This window comes from Anabrus simplex, chromosome 12 (assembly GCF_040414725.1).
Source record: "Anabrus simplex isolate iqAnaSimp1 chromosome 12, ASM4041472v1, whole genome shotgun sequence".
Taxonomy (NCBI): Eukaryota; Metazoa; Arthropoda; class Insecta; order Orthoptera; family Tettigoniidae; genus Anabrus; species Anabrus simplex.
Genome location: NC_090276.1, coordinates 99,760,226 through 99,773,266, shown reverse-complemented (window position 1 = coordinate 99,773,266; position 13,041 = coordinate 99,760,226). Strand labels below are relative to the sequence as shown.

At 40.1% G+C, this 13,041-nt stretch overlaps 1 protein-coding gene across 3 annotated transcripts in view; it reads left to right on the top strand.

Moving 5' to 3' along the window:
* Nucleotides 1–13,041, top strand: part of LOC136884087 (5-formyltetrahydrofolate cyclo-ligase) — a 108,442-nt gene that overhangs the window by 77,359 nt on the left and 18,042 nt on the right. For all 3 annotated transcript variants that reach the window (XM_067156115.2, XM_067156116.2, XM_068229786.1), the window contains exon 4: nucleotides 4,102–4,235. In XM_067156115.2, coding sequence (XP_067012216.2) covers nucleotides 4,102–4,235 — 134 coding nt within the window. The remainder of the gene's footprint in view (nucleotides 1–4,101; nucleotides 4,236–13,041) is intronic.

Here is a 13,041-nt window from a genome sequence, read left to right as displayed (position 1 = left end):
CTAAATATCTGCCATCTTGTTCACTGCTACAATAGTTCCACAGATATCACTACTTAGATGGAAACTCACTATATCTATTTTAAACATTTTGCCCTAACTGGCACCCATTTTGTCTCGTCTGCCATCACTACCATGGAGACCACAAAGAAGATGTGCACTCTACTCTCTTTTCACGCGGTTGCCTAGGACACAGAGCCTGCCCATTTTGTCAGCCATCTTAAGAAGGGCACATTTTGATACGACGTGTAGCGTCTGATCCAGAGTGGGCGGCTACACCCAGCGTCTGTTCTCCATGTTAGGAGCGGCTGTATTTATACAGGGGAAGGCAACGGGAAACCACCCCAGTGACAATATTCCCAGGAAGTTACTATGGAGAGAAAGAATAAATCAAAGACCCCTAGTCCCGGGCAGCCCTTTAGTGGGCAAGGGGTGCCAAGAATTCCCCGGTTTAACATAATTAAAAATCAACTACGTATAGCTACATGGAACGTTAGAAGTTTATATGCAGCTGGAAAGCTGGACAATATGATTCAAGAAGCCAGGCGATTGAAAATGAACATCTTAGGAATCAGTGAGCTACGCTGGCCAGGTTCTGGATTGTGTCGCCATGAACATGGCACACTCTACTACTCTGGCAGGGACCCACAAGACCGCAATCACTGGAATGGAGTAGGTATGTTCATTTCAGCGAACTATGTCAGATATGTCAAAAACTTCATACCAATCTCTGACCGTATAATGCTGTTACAGATGCAGAGTCAGCCCTTTAATGTAAGCATTATACAAGTATATGCTCCAACAGGGGACACAAAACATGACAAGGACGTTGATTAGTTCTATGAAATGCTGAATAAGGTGTGTAAAGAACTCAACAGCACTGACATAATAATAATATCAGGAGCTTTCAATGCCAAAATTGGGCAAGGTAGAAGGTCTGACTTAGTGGGAGAATATGGATTGGGTTCAGCTAACCAAAGAGGTGACAGACTATTCCAATTCTGCCAAGAGCAAGATCTAGTTGTTTGTAACACTTGGTTCAAACTTCATAAACGGCGCCTCTACACATGGATTTCACCACTAGAAAAGGAAACAGGAAGACCAATCAGGAATCAGATTGATTATATTCTGGTTAACAAAAGATTTAGAAATATTGTTAAACGAGCAACAACGTATCCTGGAGCAGATATTGGATCCGACCATGTGCCATTAGTGGCAGATATCAGATTTAAATTGAAAACCACCACATCAAAGCAAGTGTCTAACAAGTTTGATGTTACCAAATTGCAAGATAGTACAATTAAAAAAGCAGTAATACAAGACCTGAACAACAAAATGCAAACAAACAATAGTAACAACAATGACAACAGTACAGAATATCAATGGAAAATATTACATGATACACTGTTAAAAGTCTGTAAGGATCGTCTTACACCAACAAGGCAAAAGAAGCAGAGATGGATGACTGATGAAATACTTGATCTAATGGAACGGAGAAGACAAGAAAAGGGCAGGGAAGACAGCTAGCGACAGACACAAAGGGAGATTAAGAAGGAAATGAGATTAGCCAAGGAAAGATGGATGACAATGAACTGTGAAGAAATGGAAGAACTAAATAAAGACCATGATAGTTTCAAGTTATACAAGAAAGTAAAAGAGATAGCTGGGCTGTACAGAAAACAGACGCCAATGACTCTCTTTGATGACACCAGCAAACCCATCCTAGATGAACAAAAAGTCATACAGACCTGGACAGAATACATAAACGAATTGTTCAGTGATGACAGAGGTGAAATTGTGTACTTACACAATGCGAAAGGTCCAAAAATAACAAAAGAAGAAGTATTACATTCCCTCATAAAATCACCTAATGGTAAAGCAGTAGGTCCAGACCAGATACCAGCCGAGGTTCTAAAACTAATAACTGAAGAGAATGTTGACCAAATTGGTAAACTTTTCAATACAATTTATGATACTGGAATAATCCCAGAGGACTGGTTGCAATCGACGTTCATCGCAATACCTAAAAAGTCTCGTCCAAAGAAATGCAGTGACTACCGTCTCATAAGTCTGATGAGTCATATGCTAAAAGCATTCTTACGTATAATACACGCACGCATTAGAACAAAGTGCGAAATAGACTTGGATGACAACCAAATGGGTTTCAGAAATGCCTTTGGCACACGAGAAGCCTTATTCAGCGTCAATGTCCTGCTCCAAAAATTCCGCCAACTACACAAAGATGTATTTGCATGTTTCATTGACTATGAGAAAGCTTTTGATAGAGTGAAACATGAAAAATTGATAGAGATTCTCCAACGAAAACATCTCGATGGAAAAGACATACGTATCATACAGAATCTCTACTGGGGCCAACAAGCAACAGTCAAAATCAACCAAACCAATACATCAGATGTGAAAATCAGAAGAGGGGTACGCCAAGGTTGTATTCTCTCGCCGCTCCTTTTTAATATCTATTCTGACATCATTTTTAAAGAAGCTTTGCATGATGTTGAACTGGGGGTGAAAGTAAATGGTGTTTTGATCAATAATATTAGATATGCAGATGACACTCTGATTCTGTGCAACACTATAGAAGGCCTTCAAGAACTCCTGAACAGAATCCATGTCAGAGGTTTACAGTATGGTCTCAATATAAATGTAGGAAAAACTAAGTTAATGGTATTTAGCAGAAATAGTAATGCAAATGTCACCTTGTCATTAAACAACCGTAAAATAGAACAAGTCCACCAGTTCAAGTACCTCGGCAGCATAATAACAGAGAGTATGGATCCAGATAAGGAAATCAGATGCAGAATTGAGAACACTAGAGCTGCATTTCGCAGGATGAGCTCTTTGTTCTGTAATAATCATCTAAATCTGAAGCTCTGACAGAGATTAATGAAGTGCTACATCTGGACAGTACTGTTATATGGAGCAGAAACATGGACCTTAAAAGCCGCAAGTATCAAACGACTTGCCGCCTTTGAAATGTGGTTGCACAGAAGAATGCTTAGAATACCCTGGACAGATATGATAACAAACGATGAAGTCCTAAGGAGAGCTAGGACAAAGCAAGAACTAATAACAACTATAAAAGTTCGCAAAACAGCTTATCTAGGCCACATATTAAGAGGAAACAAATATGGCCTCATAAAACTCATTCTCCAAGGTAAAATAGAGGGCAGACGGCGAGTTGGCAGACCAGAGATAACATGGTTACACAACATCAAGCAGTGGACCGGTATTGAGACAACTGAGAGACTCTTCCGACTAGCAGAAGACAGAAAAACTTTCTCTAGAGTAATCGCCGACGTCTGGGCAACCGGATATGGCACTTGAATAATAATAATAATAATAATAATAATAATAATAATAATAATAATAATAATAATAATAATAATAATAATATTCTGGACCGTCGTCAAAATGTGCGGACCATGCTGGAAACGGGTCCTGGACGGGTAATGACTATGAATGCAGTCCGGCCGCCAGTTCAGTACTGCCAAGGCACCCAAGACGACACCACGCCGGATCTCCTCAAGGATTTGATCCACATTAAAAATGCTTATAGAAAAACATGGCAAAGATTTAGGGACCCAACTGACCGGGTGGAATACCTGGACCTAGCCCAGGAAGTACAAAATCGATTGCTGGAAAAAAAGATTGAAAAACGGGAGGAACTTCGCTGTAATCTCTCAGGAAACGAGGCAGATCGCAAATATCGGCAGATTATATATAAAACGTTAAGCATTCAATTATAAATTTCAGTATAATACCGTAGCAAAGCACGGGTATCTTGCTAGTTGTGTATATATGTGTATTTTGTAATTTTAACTTGTAAGATTCAACCCCATTTGAATTTAATGACACTGTGTAGGGCGAACAGCTGAGTATGGCTCCAATGAACTAGTGCTATTCGATGATATAAACTATGTATTGATTAGGTGGAAGAATAAAAGAAAATTTGTAAAAAAGTATGGTTCCTCCAAAGTCTGTTGAAGCCCTCCCTGATGATGAAGCTGGGAACCCAGGAAGTGATGCCACGAGGACGGAGATGTTCTGCTCGTGGAAGTGTTTCACGCACTCTATGTCATGTTACAGGTTCCGTAAGGGAGTCCCGGACATGGAGATGGTGCACCTCAAATCTCTTGATGACTACGAGCAACTGCCACTCAACAGGTGGAACATTCGCCAGCCCAGAGATGATGACAAAAGGAGAAGCGTGTTTGATGATGGTACAGTTGATGCTTGCATGTTATGCTCATATCACAGCATTTCTAGTGCTCGCCTTCAGTTCAAGCTGCCTCAGTCTAGTGGTATTTCAAAATACACCCTCCCGTATGCATCTTGTCTCAATGTAGTTTCTTTCTTTCCTCTGACCAGGAGATAACATCAGAAGTTTTTCCTGGAAACAATAGACTGCCTGAGAGCCTAGGTCTGTCAGTCTCTTATGTCTTTCCCGCAGCCACAACCCTCCATCCTGGCACACTGAGAGAGCCTCTCCATCTGGGAGAAGAGTTCTGAATTCTGACATCTCTAGTATTCCCCCATCTTCTGGTACTAGGCCTTCGATATTTCTCAAATTATGTGAGAATTCTTTTCTCTCTAATTTCCAATATTTCAGTGAAGCCTTTTCTGTTTAATGACTGACATTCCATGGCATAATTATTATTTCCAATATTCTTCTTGTTTCATTTGGGCCAACTAAGGACCATGATGTTCAACTGTTGTGTTTGGGATGGGCTGTGATCCTTGCACATTCTCTGGCTGTGTTGTTCAGAGGGTACCTGTCTTCCTTCCCAGTGGTTTGTTCTGGAACCTCTTTTGTTTAAGCACCTTCATGAAAGATGTCCGATCTTTCAAGTCTCATTCTCTTCCTCCCAATTGCTGGAAATCTTTGTTTACTTCCATCAACCATGGTCACTTTTGCCAGTAAACGAGAAGCTGACTGCATAGCGTAGAACTCCAGACCAGCTCTGAAACAAAAGGGGAAAGACCACATCAATCACTACTGATCTGCATTTAGGGCAGTCGCCCAGGTGGCAGATTCCCTATCTGTTGTTTTCCTAGCCTTTTCTTAAATGATTGCAAAGAAATTGGAAATTTATTGAACATCTCCCTGTATCCTGTAGACATGTCTATAAAATGCTGGCCACAGTATTTGTAGAACTCTTGAATTCATTCCCTTCCTTCACTGGTCCTCATATCTTCCTTGGTATTTTTCTCTCCTGGATTTTGAGCTTATCCACGAGCCCCTTCCTGTTGAATATTAATCATTCTGATGCATATAAGGCTTCAGGGCAGATGACAGTCAGGTAGTGCTTCATTTTAGTTGTTTGGGAGAGACACTTTTTATTGGATGTGTTCTTGGTCAGTTGGTATGCCAATTATAACTTAACTCGAGTTGATAATGCTACTCCTTCGGAGAGATTATTCCGGTATTATTGTTTATCATTTACACGTTAGCAGAGAAAAAGTGATACAAATGTGAAGAAGTACGAAACTGACTTCAGCAATTGGGAGAATGTAACGTCTGATTGTCTGACAGGGGCCCGCAACATCCTGAACAACAGTGACAAAAGGCAAAACATACATACAGATACATACATACATACATACATTATCATTATAGACTGTTATGCCTTTCAGCGTTCAGTCTGCAAGCCTCTGAGAATTTACTAAACGTCGCCACAATCCTCGATTTGCAACTAGTGTTGTGGCCTCATTTAGTTCTATACCTCTTATCTTTAAATTGTTAGAAACCGAGTCTAACCATCATCGTCTTGGTCTACCTCTACTTCTCTTACCCTCCATAGCAGAGTCATTATTCTCCTAGGTAACCTATCCTCCTCCATTCGCCTCACATGACCCCACCACCGAAGCTGGTTTATGCGTACAGCTTCATCCATCGAGTTCATTCCTAAATTAGCCTTTATCTCCTCATTCCTCCTGCCATTGTTCCAACCTGTTTGTACCAACAATCATTCTTGCTACTTTCATGTCTGTTACTTCTAACTTATGAATAAGATATCCTGAGTCCACCCAGCTTTCGCTCCCGTAAAGCAAAGTTGGTCTGAAAATAGACCGATGTAAAGATAGTTTCGTCTGGGAGCTGACTTCCTTCTTACAGAATACTGCTGATCGCAACTGCGAACTCACTGCATTAGCTTTACGACACCTTGATTCAATCTAACTTACTATATTACCATCCTGGGAGAACACACAACCTAAATACTTGAAATTATCGACCTGTTCTAGCTTTGTATCACCAATCTGACATTCAGTTCTGTTAAATTTCTTACCTACTGACATCAATTTAGTCTTCGAGAGGCTAATTTTCATACCATACTCATTGCACCTATTTTCAAGTTCCAAGATATTAGACTGCAGGCTTTCGGCACAGTCTGCCATTAAGACCAAGTCGTCAGCATAGGCCAAACTTCTTACTACATTTCCACCTAACTGAATCCCTCCCTGCCATTTTATACCTTTCAGCAGATGATCCATGTAAACTACGAACAGCAAAGGTGAAATATTACAGCCTTGTCTAACTCCTGTAAGTACCTTGAACCAAGAACTCATTCTACCATCAATTCTCACTGAAGCCCAATTGTCAACATAAATGCCATTGATTGATTTTAATAATCTACCTTTAATTCCATAGTCCCCCAGTATGGTGAACATCTTTTCCCTTGGTACCCTGTCATATGCTTTCTCTAGATCTATGAAACATAAACACAACTGCCTATTCCTCTCGTAGCATTTTTCAGTTACCTGGCGCATACTGAAAATTTGATCCTGACAGCCTCTCTGTGATCTGAAACCACACTGGTTTTCATCTAACTTCCTCTCAACGACTGATCGCACCCTCCCTTCCAAAATGCCAGTGAATACTTTGCCTGGTATACTAATCAATGAGATACCTCGATAGTTGTTGCAATCCTTCCTGTTTCCTTGCTTATAGATAGGTGCAATTACTGCTTTTGTCCAATCTGAAGGTACCTTACCAACACTCCACACTAATTTTACTACTCTATGAAGCCATTTCATCCCTGCCTTCCCACTATACTTCATCATTTCAGGTCTAATTTCATCTATTCCTGCTGCCTTATGACAATGGAGTTTATTTACTATCCTTTCCACTTCCTCAAGCATAATTTCACCAACATCATTTTCCTCCTCCCCATGAGCTTGGCTGTTTGCAACACCACCAGGATGATTTCCTTTTACATTGAGAAGATGTTCAAAATATTCCCTTCACCTCTCCAATGATTCCCTGGGATCCATTATGAGTTCACCTGAATTACTCAAAACACTGTTCATTTCCTTTTTCCCTCCCTTCCTAAGATTCTTTATTACTGTCCAGAAAGGTTTCCCTGCTGCTTGATCTAGCCTTTCCAGGTTATTACCAAAATCTTCCCATGACTTCTTTTTGGATTCAACAACTATTTGTTTTGCTCTCTTTCGGCCCTTGTTTGGAGCCATTTCTGATAAGCCTTCTTTTTACGTTTACAGGCTGCTCTCACTTCATCATTCCACCAAGATGTTCGCCTTTTCCCATCTTTACACACAGTTGTTCCTAGGCATTCCCTTGCTGTTTCTACTACAGCATCCCTGTATGCCACCCATTCACTTTCTATATCCTGAACCTGCTTACTGTCTACTGTCCGAAACTTCTCACTAATCATATCCATGTACTTCCGTCTAATTTGCTCGTCCTGGATATTTTCTACCCTTATTCGTTTGCAGAAAGATTTCACTTTCTCTACCCTAGGCCTAGAGATACTTAGTTCACTACAGATCAGATAGTGGTCTGTATCATTGAAAAATTGTGAAAAAGAAAAATCGGAGAAGTTCTTTGCAACAAGGAGCAGAGATAGTGGTCTCTCTAGAGCACATGACTTTGTTCTACTCACCAGAAGTGAATGCCCGAGATGATTTACGAACTCCAATTACTGCAACTGAACAAAGAATTTAAATAGGGTTTTTTGCTAGTGGTTTTAACATCACACAAAGATGATGATGGTGAGACTCAGTTTCTAATGATTTAAAAATAAGAGGTATAGAACTAAATGACACCACAAAACTAGTTAAAAATGGAGGATTGTGACAGCAATTCCTAAATTCACAGAGGATCGCAGACGGAACAGTGAAAGGCATAATAGTCTGGAAAGTAATTCAGTAGAAGTAACTGAACTGCACCATCTTGTTGTTGATACGAACTCAAAGAAACACAATGAAAAACACGCTACGAGAAATTGTTCTAAGCTTAGCATATGCTCAGTATAGGCATCATTTCAATTTCTAACTAACACTAAGGCTAGCGATTACCCTGCAGCACATGTCTTCTGAGCATATTTTTTGTTTAATTTTTGTTTTCCTGTGAGTTACATTTGTCGTATGGCTCAAGTCCATGATCATGTCCATGTCCATACTTTAGCTTTCTCTAGAGCATATATATGACTAGCTGTACTACCCGGCGTAGCCCAGTTGGTTAAGGATGTTTACTTTTAAGATTAGTATCACCAGTTAGTTACGTTAAAGTGAATTTTATAGAATTCCTTTCTGGGATATGGGTTTTTACCATCTATTATATAGTTTTAGAATTATTTAGATGTGTTTGATTTCGAGTTATAAATTATTTCATTTTTGAGTAAAATTTTATCCCTGTGGAGGCTTGAATTGATTGGGAAGTATTTGATCCTTTCAAAAAGATAATAAGTGATAACTTCATGTATTTATCAGTCACGGTATAGATATGTTCTACACGCTTTCAACTGTCATTGAGTCTCTCACCAATCAGCCTTGAGACCCCAAACGCAGTGGATTCAACACTAATCTCGGTCATTTTATACTATTCACTACAAAACCCCTTTCAGTGTACCATCCCAATGGAGGCTAACCGTCGACTTAAACGATATTCAGTGGGTCACGACAATGAATTCGACATTAATATTGATTATTTTCTATTATTTTTAAATAATGGAAAATGTCATGCCCCCCAATTCCCTACCCCCAGCGGGGATTGGTGTTTTATCTCCTAGTATTTTTTTTCAGACGGTAAGTCATATATGTACCAAGTTTTGTTGGGAGCTATTTTGAAATATATCAATATACACCCATATATGACGGTTATTTTTACATTCATTTTCACCCCTTCTCAACCTCCATACCAATTGCGGTGAAGTATGACTTATCCATCCAGAGTGTCACAGTTCAACTCGGCAAACTCGTTAAACATTAATATCAGTCATTTTCGTTTATTTTTATATTTCACTACCTCCACGAGGAGTGCTACTGGTGTTTTACCCAATAGTATTTTTTTCAGATAGTAGGTCATATGTGTACCAATTTTGTATGAGGGCAATGTTGGAAGAAACATACACACAACGACGCCCAGAGTATCAATATTTGTCTCACTATTCCACACTATTTTTTATTATTTTGACATCTCAGCCCTTCCCACCCCACCCCTAGGCGTGCTAGGTCTACCATACCTCCTCGCAGTTTGTCTCACGATAGTAAGTCATAAGTGTACCAAGTTTGGATGAAATCTCTCCCATATTCCAGAAAACAATGGATTCAACACTAATATTGGTCGTTTTTAGTAATAATTATTACAGATAGTAGATAATATTTGTACCAAGTTTAGTTGACACCTATGCTGGAACATACATACACCGAATATCTCGGTCATTTGCACATTTTCTTTTCTTCACCCCTTCTCACATCCCTGCTTACTGGGGCTCAACTTGGACTTAAACGACATCCGGAGTGGTGTTATTCATTTCAGCGATCCCAAAAAGTATGGATTCGACACTATTTTCGAATAATTTTATGTCACTCCCACCCCATCGTCAAGTTTGCTGAACTCACTTCAATAGGGAACATCTCTTAATGGTGAACATGGACTTTTAAAAATCTGGAGTGTCACTATACATCTCAGCAACCCCGAAAACTATAGATTCGTCACTATTTCCGATTAATTTTATATCACATTACCCCTCGCCCCCCTCCCCCCAAAGGGTAAGGAACTTGGACTTTCAAAAATTTCGGAGTGTCACTATTCATCTCAGCGACCCCGAAACTATGGATTCGACTTCTATTTTCTATGATTAATATGTTTACATCTCACTCCCCCTCGCCCTCCCCCCCCCCCCCCCCACTAAGGATGCTGAATATGGACTTTTAAAAAAATCCCAAGTGTCACTATTCATCTCAGCAACCCCGAAAACTATAGATTCGACACTATTTCCAATTATTTTTATATATCATTTCCCCTCGTCCCTACCACCACAAAGTGTGATGAACTTGGACTTCAAACAAATTCCGGAGTGTCACTATTCATCTCAGCCACCCTGAAAATGATGAATTCGGCTCTATTTTCTGTTCTTATTCTTCTTCTTCTTCTTATTATTATTTCTCACTCCTCCTCGCTCCCACCCCGAAGGTGACTGAAATTGGACTTTAAAATCTGGAGTGTCACTATTTATCTCAGCGACCCCGAAAACTATGAATTCAACATTTTTTTCTATTATTTTTGTAACTCGTCCCCCAAGGCCCCCCCCCCCTTTAAGGGTGCTTGTGGTGTCTTTCCCCCACGAGGTTTGTTTCCTGATACTATGTCATAAGTGTAGCAAGTTTGCTTGAAATCGCTCGAGTGGTATAGGAGGAAATGCAATACATACTTACCCACCTGTAGACCTATAGATTACATAGACTCGCCTTTGCTCGTTGGGAACCTCCAGTTGCTCTTTGTTAGGATGGGGGTGATAACTTGTCATTCCATTGTTGATATTCTATATTTTTAACAGTTTCTTAAATATTTTACACGTCTAATACACAGCTACATTCTTCAAAATGGGCAGACCTATCAATGTTGGTACTATGACATGAAAGTACATCCCGATCACGGCATGTTGGATTGTTATTTCAAAATAATAGGCATAAGAATGCACCTCCTATCAAGAAAGGTACTTTGTAAGTCAATGCGGCATGTTTTCGTCCTCCTATATACAGCAAATATTATCCTCATCACGACGCGCAGGTCGCCTACGGGAGTCAAATCACAAGACCTGCACGTAGCGAGCCGAACATGTTCTCGGGCACTCCCGGCACAAAAAGCCACACACCATTTCATTTAGCGGACTATCATGGTATAGCATAAGCTGCTGTCGCCTAGCGACAATCTGTGCATCAAGTCGATTCAGTCTTGGTGCGGGTTTGCAATTTAATAAAATTACATAAAATTACTCATAATAATAAAACAACCTTACAGATTTCGTTCAAACCACTTCATAATCCCTTTCAGATGTAATAAGAACAAATTGTGAAAATTTCTGCAAAATCGATCCAGTAGTTTTTGAGTCTATTAACGTCAAATATACCAACATCCAATTTTATATATATAGATATAATCAATCTAAGTTTTATGTCATTATCATCACTGGCATGACAGCCCTTTGTGGCCCTTCTGAAGAAGTTTTCCCCTTTCTTTCCAATTCTTGATTCCAATTGTCTTTGACAAGGTCATTGTAAAGAGGTCAGGCCGGCTATATCTTCTTCAAATTTTGTAACAAGTCTTTTTTACAGATTGGGTTGTTAGTACAACACCAATGTTTTTTTTCGGGGTTGTCTCCCTTAGCTGGTTGGTCCCCATTTTGAAGCATCGGAAACTCGCTTTTTCGTCCTTACATGACTTAGCCGTATACACGTAGTATAACCATTGCCCAGAGTCCATGGCATGGATGTGCATGTATTGGACTTGGTAGGAATAAATGACATTTCCTGTGTTTTATTAGCACACTTCTACCAGCAAGCAGTGAGTCCACAGAACCACATACTACCCCTTTGACCTCCGTCGACCCAGCTATATCTCTCTCCTTATTTTTGAAGAACGTGTTCTTGATGATCAGTTGTTCACCTTCTGTACTTCTGTGGCCCAACGATATCCTCACAGCCTTGCCAGGTTACTCCGCTTGTGCATTTAGCTCTCCAATAACATTTTTTTCATCGATCACATCATCTAAGACTTGAAGAAATTTTTCTTTATCATCAACACTGCATCCAGTGTGTGGGCTCTACAATCACATAATTTGTTGACTCTAATTGTATTGATAATTTTATGATCCTGTCGTTTTTGTAGGAAACTTCCAACATGGCATCCATATCTTTTGTCAGTAAAACTCTCACACAATTTTTGGACTCCTTTTTCACTCCACAACAATATAATCTCTGAGAACCTTCCTACCTGTCTTTCTCCATTTTGCTTCGCTCAGACCCAATATAGCAGGGATGGGCTTGGCAGTTATTTTTCATTAATGGCTATAACTAGAGCAGTTACCCAAAAATACGCATTAATGTTAATGGTTAAAAATAACCTCTATTACAAGAGTGGTCCATTATATAATATCCGCTGTACTAGGGAAATATGGTGCCAACCCCGTGGTCTCACAGTAGTGTGCTGGCAAGGTCAGCGATTTTCAATATCATCAAAAGGCTTACACCTGAGGAGTTACCTGACGAGATGACGACCTCGGTGAAGAAAGCCGAGAATAACGGCCGAGAGAATTCATCACACTGACCACACGTCACATCATAATCTGCAGGCATTCATGGTGAGGAGTGGTTGCTTTTAGTGGGCCAAAGACCCTTCAGAGCAGGGGACTTTGTGAAGTGTACCAACTGAAAGGTTGACGGAAGTAGCCTAAATTGATGTTTTACAATTTGGTTCATGTCGCACCGACACAGGTAAGTCTTATGGGATAGGAAAGGGCTAGGGGTGGGAAGGAAGTGGCCGTGGCCTTAATTGAGGTACAGCCCAACGTTTACAAGGTGTGAAAATAGGAAACAATGGAAAACCATCTTCACGACTTCCGAGAGTGGGGGCTGAACCCACTATCTTCTGGATGCAGGCTCACAGATGTGCACCGCTAAACAGCATGGCGAACTAGCCTGGTAGTCATAATTGGCTTTTATATAAATACCACTCTATTGACTGATACTTTCTGCACAAAAAATATGTGAATACCAATATAAATG